This window comes from Lagopus leucura, unplaced genomic scaffold, assembly GCF_019238085.1.
Source record: "Lagopus leucura isolate 7727_CA_CO unplaced genomic scaffold, USGS_WTPT01 Super-Scaffold_100017, whole genome shotgun sequence".
Taxonomy (NCBI): Eukaryota; Metazoa; Chordata; class Aves; order Galliformes; family Phasianidae; genus Lagopus; species Lagopus leucura.
The window spans coordinates 14,254,418-14,265,385 of record NW_024962271.1 but is presented as its reverse complement, the minus strand read 5'-3'; the positions used below and the strand labels follow the sequence as shown (position 1 = coordinate 14,265,385).

Below are 10,968 nucleotides of genomic sequence, written 5' to 3'. Positions count from 1 at the left end.
CAGCTGCAGCTTGTTGGCTCAAGTGTTGCTTTTTCTCCATACAGCAGTTTCAGTACAAGGTCACCATGCATCCATTATCAGCCATGTGGAATAGCAGTTAACAGATGAACAAAGGCAATGGCTTACTATAGGGTTTGCTGTTTAAAAAGTTACCTAGCACAATGAAGGGTTATCATACTTGTAAATACTGCTGAAATGCAGTCTGCACACTTTCCAGTAGTATTGGCATGCTTTAAATTCCACCATTGCATGGATAAAGCTGACATTATCAACAAGGTTTGAAGAGTGAAGGAGTAGAAAACTGCCAGTGGAGAGTATTGTAAATAAATGTGAAACCCTTGTGGGTGTTGAGTCTAAGGCACAAAGTCCAGGTGAGAGCATATTCCAAAGCCATCATGTCACACATGGATATAGTGTGTATGTTCAAGCTTTGTATACCACACGGATGAGCTGTTACTCGTGCGATTTCTCATGCTGTTAAAGCCTTTAATTCTTAAGGGAGACTTCCCTGGGTGTTTTTTTTTTCTTTTTTTTTTCCAGCAATGCTCCAATCTTGCTTATGTTTGGTAGCAGAAGAGTTATTTTATCAAACTCTGCTGTGTCTCACCCTTTCTCTCAAGACACACGCAGACTCCACATATGAGCTAAGGTGACACTGATGTAACACTCTTGTTTAGCTGCAGAGTAGACAAAACGAAGAGCCCTAAGAGACCACAGTCATAGAATAGCTGAGGTTGGAGCAGGCTTGTGTTTCTAGGTCAACCCCTTAAAGCAGGGTCAGCTAGAACAGGCTGCTCAGCACTGTGTGCAGTTGAGTCTTGTGTATCTCCAAGGATGGGGAGATTGCAAATTCACAGGGCAGACAATGGAAATCTCATTCCAGGAACTGCACCTGCAAGAATATGCTTGGTTGAGGCTGTTCTCTGGTGATAAATTGTAGAGGACACTCTGTGAAATCAGTCTCCAAGGCCTGCAATATCTTTTGCCTGTGTTTTGTTTTTTCATTTGTGTTTGATGCTTCTCTTAGCAGGAAGAAGACATCATTGTTTTGTGACGTGTGCTACAAGCAAAGAATAACTCACACCAAGGCCTAAAAGACAGCTTAAAGCTCTGATGTTGTGACTTACAGTAATGTGTAATAAGTAATGGTTATTTTGTATTTTTTTTCTAAACACAAGTCTGAATATCATATATGGTGATAAGTAGTCTGGCTTTAGTTGAGGCATATGAGATGCACATGTAGGCTGCACTTTGCAGTGAACTAATGTGTGGTCTCATTGCTAGGAGAGCTATAATTAGGAGGAAAGTTTAGTATCTTTTTCAATTGACCAAGGACATGTGTCAAAGTGGGGGAGTTTGCATGAAAATGGACTCTGATGTTTATGGGTTGAAGGAAAAAAAGCACTTTATTGTTGCTATTTAAGTTGTTTCTGCAACATAAAACTGTTATATGTGCAAATCTGAATAGATCTTAGTGTCAGTGATACGCTGAGGTAGATAAATTCCTTTTGTCAACCTGTCCAATAAACCGTAGTTCTCAAAATTCATAATGCTAGTAAAATGTAATGAAAATGTGATAATTTTCAGGATCCAAAGCAGAGCTTTGAGAAATAATGACGTGAAATTTAGAAACCTCAATTTCATAAATTTAGAAAGCCTGAGTTATTAGACATGCAAACACAGATGCTCAACTGATCTGATAAGATTTCCTAGTTTAACTTGTCCATATGCATAATTCTATACAAAGAAGATCCTTACATAGTCATCTGTATGTAGGAGCCACATGCCTGTAATGGAGCCTATGCTGTCCCACTCTTCATTCTAGCAACTGTTGATGGAGGAGATCTTTTACATAGATTAAAGAATATGTTTGCAAAAGAGACCTGAAGTAGATGTTAAGTTCCTGTTTTGCATAGAGATGCATGCTTATTAGAGTCAGAACTTATTCTATTTTAGAAATAATGGGGGCCTTAAGAGATAGGGGAGGCACATCTGATTTTACTGGTTTTAGCAAAGGGGATGTAAGCAGCTCGACTCCTATGACTCAGATAAAACTTTTTATCTCAAACAGCACATTATAAAATTCTGTGGAGTGTATCTTTGCTGTTTGTCGTGGACAGCTGTGTATGAGTAATTAAAGTTCAAGGGAGTATAATGGAATATAGGATTCTAGGTGAGCTAAAATAACTTTTTTTTTCTGAGTTATTCATGAAAGTGTTCCTTTTAATCGTGACCAAAAGATGTCACTCCTGCATAAGGTTGTTGTTTATTTTTTTTAATTAAGCATATTCTCTGTCAAAGCAACAGTTAGAATCTTCTTTTTGTGGAAGAGGCAAACATTAATGTATGTGTATTTGTGTATGTGTATAAAAATGGGACTCCACACCTCTTTTGCAAAGGACTCTAGAACATGGAGGCTGTTAAGCTTTTTTTTTTGATGGGCTTCATATTAAATCAGGTGTCATCTGTTGGGTTTGCGGTCTTAATTTTTGGCTGGACCAGGTGTGACTTGACTTCCTGCAGTCTAAAGATGCCATGGAAGTCAAAAATGAGCACTTTTAAATAAGATAATGTGGCAGAAAATTGATTATTTATCCACATGTATTCAGCACCAAATTTTAATCTCTAGGTAATTTAGCAGCATTCTTTTAATTTCACTGATACGAAATGATGCTCTTCCATGGTGAGGACCATCCAATTGTGCAGAGAACATTGATAAATCTTCCAGTACCATCTTTCTACGTGGGGATATGGATGCATGTCTAGCTTTAGTGTGGGATGTAAGCTGGGCTTCTTTCTGGGAGCTGATTTTGTCCAGAGTTAAGTTCCAAAGATGCCTTTAATTCTTTGGCTTTGTGAACAGTTTTGTGTTTAACCTGGTTTCATTAGATGTATTGGGTCAGTAGGGCTAACAGAGTGAAACAGATAGTGCTATAAACAGAAATGGTCCAGTTTTGAAGAAGGAACAAACCTGATGAGAAAGAAACAGCCAAAAGTTTGTTAATTTTCAGAGGTGAATGGAAGAGAGAATCTCTGCAGATTATCTTGGTTTTGGATTTAGAATCACAGAATTGTTCATGTTGGAAGGGACCCTGCAGATCATTTAGACCAACTCCCTTGCAGTGAACAGGAATGTCTGAAGCTCAATTGAGTGCTCAGAGCCTGGTCCAACCTGACCTTGAATGTCTCCAAGGACAGGACAGCCATGACCTTCTTGAGCAAACCTTTTCCAGTGACTCACCACCCTTATTGTAAAAAACAAAACAAAAAAAACCAGAAAACAAAAACAAAAACAAAAAAAAACCAACCTTATCCAGTGTCAAGCACCCCTCCTTCAGTTTGAAACCATTTTCCCTTGTCCTATCAAAGCAGGCCCTCCTAAGGAGTCTGTCTCTTTCTTTCTCACAGCCCCGCTTTAGATGTTGAAAGGCTGCTGTCAGACCTCCCCAGAGCCTTCTCTTCTCCTGGCTGAACAGCCTCAGCTCTCTCAGCTTGTCCTCATAGGGAAGATGTTCCATTCCTTGGATCGTTTTTGTGGCTCTACTGTGGATGCACTTTAACAGGTCCACATCTCTCCTGCGCTGTGGACTCCACATCTGGATGCAGTGCTCCAAGTGAGGCCTCACCAGTGCAGAGTAGAGGGTCAGGATCACCTCCCTTGACCTGATGACCATACTCCTTTTGTTGCAGCTCAGGATACAGTTGGCTTTCTGGGCTGTGAGGGCACATTGCTGGATCATGTCCAGCTTGCCATCCACCAGTGCCCTTCAAGTCCTTAACAGGGCTGTGCTCCATCCTTACATCACTAGCCTGTACTGATAGTGGAGTTTACTGTGACCCAGATGCAAGCTGCTGCACTTGGATTTGTTGAGCCTCATGAAGTTTACCTGGGCCCATTGTTCCAGCCTGTCTAGGTCTGTCTGGGTGGCATCCTTTGGGTGTGTTGACTGCATCACACAGCTTGGTGTCCTCTGCAAACTGCTGAGGGTGCACTCAATCCCACTGTTGATGTAATTGGTGAAGATGTTAAAGAGCACAGATCCCAGTACTGATCCCTGAGGGATGCCACTTGTCACCAGTCTCCATCTGGACATTGTGCAGTTGACCACCAGTCTCTGGGTATGACCCTGCAACCAGTTCCTCATCTGTTGAACAGTCTACCCATCAAATTCTTATATTCTCAATTTGGAGAGAAGCATATTATGGACAACTGTGTCAGAGGCCTTACTGAAGTCCAGGTAGATGTCATCAGTGGCTCTTCCGTTGTCCTCTTACGGTTAAACCATCCTAAAAAACAGTGTTGTTGGTCAGGCAGGACCTGTCCTTGGTGAAACCAAGCTGGTGAATATTTCTTGGTGAAGCTGGTTATCCCATATCACCTCCTTCTCTACCCTCTGCCGTAGTGTCCAGCAGGATTTGTTCCATGAATTTGTCTGGCACAGAGGTGAGGCTTGCAGGTCTGTAGTTCAGATACAGTTCGCTTGTCAGATGGATGGCTTCTGCAACTGAATTACATCTGTTTCATTACCATCCCAGCCACAGACACAGCTCAGATGCAGTGGCCTTTCTCAAGGATGGGAGCTATTTTTAGTTAGGGAAATGGGAATATCCAAATAGCCAGAGGTTTATTTTAGTGCACTGTAACTATTGAAAGAGCTCTGAGGAATCTTCGTGTTTCTCTAAGATCTACAGCTTTGTTCAGTTAAGGCTCCACGAAGGGGGCTGTGTCATTTCAGCCACTTGGGATTCATTTGTGGAAACACAGCAGCTTGTGCTGGCTTTCATCCAGCTTTGCTGCTGGCAAAACATGTCTCTGCACTCTCTTTGTACTCTCGGCTCCATGACCAAAAGCCTGTTTAGCCAGTTTTTCAAAGTAGTCTTCTGACTCCCTACTTCCCTCTCAGCACATTTTCCCTGAGAAATGTTTTGTGTTTCGTGGAGGTAAATGTGTAGAACAGCTTGTTTAATTTTTTCTCTTTTCTCTGCTTGATTTTTAATCTGTGTATCGAATTATTGAACATGTTCCTTTAAATATAGAGTGATTCATCAGAACTCTAGCACAGACTGAGCGGCGGAACCATAAGGGGTGGAGGATGATGCCTGTACACTGTGCTTCCTGCAGTGAGGACTGGTTGCAAGATGCAAACAGCGATAATTAGCGCTCTTTAACTCAGTTACTACAAAATGACTAGGTGAACAGGGAAGACAAGAGGGTGTGTGAGCTTGGGGGAAACCTGAATGTGGGGCAGCGCTGTGGAGAGCAGGACGAAGGGGGATGACAGGAGGTAAATAGCTGAGATGGTTTTTCTGAGTGGAGTTAAGGGAATGTGGGTGGAGTTTACAAAATGGTTGAACTGTGGACAAGTTGTTGAAGGTGTGAGAGAAAATTGCAATGTAAATCTGGCACTGGTCTTAACGTGTTTTTATCTTGCTGTATTTGGCGTATGAACGTTGCAGGCTGTGTTCTGAGGTGCTGCCTGAAATTTATAGTGTGAAAAAGGAGGCTCAAGTGGCCTTTCAGCTGAAACTTGTAATCACTGAACTTGTATTTATAAAGCTGCATTAAAATGTATGTGCTCTAGTTGCTTTAACTCCTGAACGTGTGTGATAGACTTTATCTGTCTTCTCAGTTGTATGGGAAACACAAAAGAAAAAAGATTAATATTTCAGTGCAACAGTCTTGATTTGTTTATTTTTACCAATGTATTTGATACTGTTTGGTCTGAGTGCTTCCTCTCTTATCCAAACATTTTTTCCTTTTTATTTTCTAACTTGAAGACTTTTTGAGAGCAATTTGCTTTACAAATAAATAGGAGTTTCCACTCCTGCATTTCCTGCTTCACTTCTTGATTCTGATCAGAGCAGCTCTAAAATTGCACTTGAGTTATATGGCCTTCTGTGCACCTTCAGAAGCATAGGGTGCAAAGTTGGAGATCTAGGAGTGTTTTGTAATTGCTCTACAGTAAGGCTCTGCTTTGCTTTGGCAAGAGCTCCTGTACATCTTCTGGAGGCTAATGCCTACTTCCATTTCCAATCCTTTCTTACAAATATTTGCTTTTTACTGTGCCTAGAAGTTAAAACAGGAGAAAGATGTTGCATTTAGTAAGAAGGCAATTCTCATTGTATTTGTTACAGTGAGAATATTTGTTGCTGCCCCATAACAGCATTTCTGAAGTGGTTCTTTTTGAGCTCTGGCATTTTCTTCTTTTTCTGGTGTTTACACATCAGTTGAGGTATTTAGAGCACTCTTGGAGCTCAGTTTTCTGACTTTAAATCATTCCTAAACAATGACTTGCTTTACAGCCTCAGGTTCTCCAAGCCTTCAGCTCGTGGTGGGAACCTGGGCTACCAGTCGGGAGGAAACTGGCATTCTGGTCTGCAAGAATGTCTTGTGGTTTGTTTGTTTGCTTTGATAGTGTGCAAAGAATTGCTTTGGAAAGGTTTAGAGGAGATATTTCACCCTTTAAAAAGTTTCAATTATCTTCTGTTTTTATATAAAATGAAGTTATTTAATATCACATATATATATACTTACCGGGGCTGCTCTGAAAGTAATGCCTCCTATTTTATCATGTTGGCTTGAACCTTTCCACTGATATTCTGTTACATTGTGTTGCTGTGCGACAGATGGCAGCAGAGGGGCAGTCTGATGGAATGGTTTCTGACATGGGAAGTGTGAAGAAACCAAAGGTGTGTTGCTGAATTCCTCCTCCAGATGGAAAATAAATGGCACCCACTGACATTCACTGATACTTGCTGAACACGTGTGGAGACCAAACAGTGGATGTGAGCAAAGGGAGGCAGTGGGTGATGTTTCAGCAGTGTTGACAGTAACAGTGGGTCACCTCTGCTACTGTAGGATTTTGAGTGTGGTAAGCAGGCTCCTGGTCATTGCTGGTGAGAATGCTAATGGTGGTGACTACGTTGATAAACAGTGTTTTGTAGCTGACAGTTTGCTCTACCAAGTACTGTTATTGCCCTCTTTTTATCTGTTGTAGTTTCCATGGGAATAAATAGGAGGCATTACTTTCAGTGTGACCTACATACAGAGATATGTAGATACATCTTCAAATTATATCTTTATTATCTTTAAATTAGGCAAGCTGTGCAAGATGCTGATGTAAATAGCTCTCCTTACTCACTTCTGTCCCCAGTTCTCTGTCTGGGGACGTGCAATAGCTGTCACTACAGTGTTTCTGAACTCAGACTGGCAGAAGAACACGAGCTAGCTGTCCAAGCCTAAAAAGTGATTCTATGGTTCTATGATTCTAAGTGGACCCATGTTGGGTTTAAGCAGTTACTTCAAATTAAAGCCTGGGTAATCTTGTCTTTGCTGCTACCACTGTGTCTAATGTAAGATTTCTCCCTTGTGAGACTTACCTTTGGGACATAATTGCTATGTTTGTTCAAAGTTATTGTGTAGCTGTGAGAGCAGATCATTAGGCTGTTGTCTTTAGAAAGCAGAGACTGTAACTATGTACAGTGTTGCATGTGTTGATAATAAAACAAACCAGCTGTTATTTTCCACATACACAGATTAAAAGACAATATATTTATATCTTTGCAGTTGCAGATTTGTTCTTATTTAAAGGGGAGGTATTTTTCTGCTGTAGGTTATAGCTGAGAGCAGTGGGTGGCTGCTACTGCATCACGATTAGTTATTTCTTTGTTTGTGATGTGATGCTTTCCTGGGAGTGAGTAGCATCAAGAGGGAAGCTTAGAATAATTATATTTGTGGCCTTGAATGTTAGTTAACGAGCTCCTTTGTACTGATTTCATATATGTAGAAACTATACTGTGTTAGTTACCAATTAGGAACAGGGAATTTAATCCTGATATGGGCTAATAAAAGGCCAGAAGCTGTTGTCCAAGGATGGAAAATAGTACTGAGTGAGACAGATGCAGCCCTTTCCTCTTGAGGATTGACCTTTTTGGGGATAATCCATTCTACATGCAAGGAGTAACTTGATTTTAGCTCATAATTTCAGTTCTTAAGGCATCAGACCAAAGTTTGTTTGTTTTTCCTAGCATATAACTTTTGAAACAGTAAATTGTGATGGGTTGGATTTTGTTTTGTTTTGAAGTTTAATTTAAAGCAAAATATGGAGGATATAACTGTTGTCAAAGGTGTCGTAGGTTAAGAAAGATTGTCATACAGTTAGTATTCTGATTGATCTTGGAGGGATTTTTTCCTTTAAAACACGGCACAGCAATTTTTAATTATTAGTTTGGATTTTGAAGCTTACTATTACAATACCACTTCCTTTATATGATCACTAAATTCTTCCTAGTTGTCCTTTTTGTCTTATTGCTGGTGTTCTTGATGGGTTTGCAGAATATAAAATGTTTTTTGTCTGCATTTTACTTAGGAGCTCATGTCTGTTCTATATCATTTTTTTTCAAAAGTTATGAATTATTGAACTTTTTACCTTTCTAAAAGAAGAGTTTTTATAGTTACTGTTTGTTTTATTGCATTTCGTGTGTCAGTCAGTAAATGCAAGTTACCTCTTTTTCAGTTTATTCAGCTGGTATCCAGTGATTTGAAAGTATTTGGAAGGAACTCTTACACCCTTTGCAGTGATGGCCAGTTACTCATTCGACAAGTCCTCCACCCAGAAACATCTAAGAAGGTATGAGATCAGAACTGACATAGAAGAGCACTACTGTGTTTAACTATATTCTCTGACGTCCTTCATCTGAGTTTGAGATGAGCAACACAGTTCCACCCTGGGAACTGTAGTGCTCCAGGAATACTTCTGATGATCCTCACCTTGTAGACTATTACTGTGCTTCAACACTTATTCTGGAAAATCAGCTAGAGCACTAGAGGACACCCAGGCAAGCATTATGAAGGAGAAAATAAGGAAAGACAAGTTAGAAGAAGAACTACAAGTTGCCTGTATTCTGTGTTGTAGGGCATGATTACAAAGGTCTGACCTCAGTGGACGTGATAGAAGAGAAGTATTCCTCTGTTTAGGTTTGAATTAAGTCACTGGTCGCGAGCAGGGTTATGTGTTTGTACCAAACCTGAAGTTGGTAGGACCATATGTCAGTGTCCTGTAGAAAGAAAATGTGCAGGCAGTGACTTGGCCTGGAGAATGGCAATTGTTTCCCATCTGTATTTATTCAGCAGAATGCAGTACTACAGCTTATTTGCTACTCCCACACAAAGCAGCAGTTCCCAATGAAGCCTGATTTGCAGAGGAAGAAGCTTGCCGTTGTTTGGGGTGGTGGCTGCCGAGTTAACCTGCTTGACAGGGACTGAAGAAACCCCACAGGAATGGGAGCAGCTGACATTGGAGTTGATCAGCTGTGTTATTTCCTTCTCTGTATAGGTGTACTGGTCATGCTGAGTTTTTACAAATACTTGTTTGGCATTTGTGTTGTATTATAAATCATAACATTGTGACTTTTCATAAAAACACATGCTTTTGTGGGAAAGAAACACGGAAACAATGATATTTAGTGTTCAAATGTGTTAGCATTGTTTGTTTCTCTTTTAATATGCCATCCTGCTGTATGGATTGTGGGTAATTCTTTATATTTCTGTCTTGACACAAATGAACTAAAGCAAGACAAACAAAAAAGTATCCTGGAACTGGAACTGCCCATACCTGATCAAGCAATGGACTTGATGACATTCTTAATCTTCCAGTACTGCATTTCTTTCTTTTCTCTCTCTCTTTTTTTTTCTTTTTCTTCAATACATTTTCATTTGCTGCAGTTTAATTTTTCCTGAACACTAAGTATTATTAAGCCTCAGAAGCTGGTTCTTGCAATTGCTAACAAGGGCTGCTTTGTGATTTTTCTCAATTATTTTCAGAGCAAAGGCAAACTTCCATATAGTGAAACAGTTGGGGAGAGTAAAAGAGAAATTATTAGCAGAACTAGTTCTGGGCTATAACATGGGGACAGGAGCCAACGTTCAAATGAAAGAATGCTTAAATATTTGTGTAATAATGTTATATAACTGAAGTTGTTATCAAATATGTAATAGTGAAGGAGTGTCTTTAAGTTTGTGAAGATATTTTGTAGGTTCTGACAATATTGATACGTACTGTTACCATGTCTCAGTACCATATTGCTTTTAAATGTTGCCGCAAAAGAGGAAATAACAGTGTCCTAATGGGAAGAATATATATAGCAGGAAAAACAATTTTGGAGGGTTTTGTAACTTTTCCTAGATGTGGAGTTGTTTTGCATAGGCCTACCTCTCAGCAGTTACTTGGGTGTGCTCATGTAGAGAGAGAATTCTGTAAGACTGCAGTGTCTGAACTGTTCCAAAGGAGGAAAAAATCCAACCTGGTCTATCTTAGACAGGCTGATGACATGCAACTATGTAGCTCTTGAGATGGCATCGTTCAGTCCAGAAATACTGATCAGAGTGTGAAGGAATGTGTACAATGCTTTTTTTGCTTTCCTTGTAGAATTTCCTGCTGTCAGAATGCTTCTATTCCTTTTATGATCTGCGCAAAGAATTTCACACGTGCTACCCTAGTTCAGCCGCCGTGAAAGACCAGACTATCAAGACCATGGCAGAATGTATCCTTTTGCTGCAGTTTTTGCAACAGAATTGATTTCTCTTTTTTAGGTTTTATCCTTGTGATTGTTATGGGTTTTATTCTCCTAAATTAAGATGGGTTTTAAAAAATCTCATGCCTGCAAAATCAAATTAACGTTTGCTGAAGTGTGTGTGTGCACGCAAGGGTCTGTTTGTAATGGTTTTTCTTTGTCTCTAGTAATGGAATCTAGACCATATTTAGTAAATTACTAAGGTGCACACCAACACTAAAATAAAACCATCCCTTGCATGTGTATTTGATCTTAATGGAGAAAGGTTTAGCTATCGGTGGGCCTTTTCAGAGCTAGATGGCCTGCAAATTTCCAATGTTTGCAGACAATTATTATTCTTTGATTCTGTTTTGTGTAAAACAAAAAACTAATTGAAAAAATGGACAAAATAAACCA

At 39.9% G+C, this 10,968-nt stretch overlaps 1 protein-coding gene across 8 annotated transcripts in view; it reads left to right on the top strand.

Moving 5' to 3' along the window:
* ESRP2 (epithelial splicing regulatory protein 2) overlaps positions 1-10,968 on the top strand; it is a 44,003-nt gene that overhangs the window by 14,452 nt on the left and 18,583 nt on the right. For all 8 annotated transcript variants that reach the window (XM_042877077.1, XM_042877078.1, XM_042877079.1 and 5 more), the window contains exons 4-5: positions 8,517-8,630; positions 10,428-10,542. In XM_042877077.1, the coding sequence (XP_042733011.1) occupies positions 8,517-8,630; positions 10,428-10,542 (229 nt within the window). The remainder of the gene's footprint in view (positions 1-8,516; positions 8,631-10,427; positions 10,543-10,968) is intronic.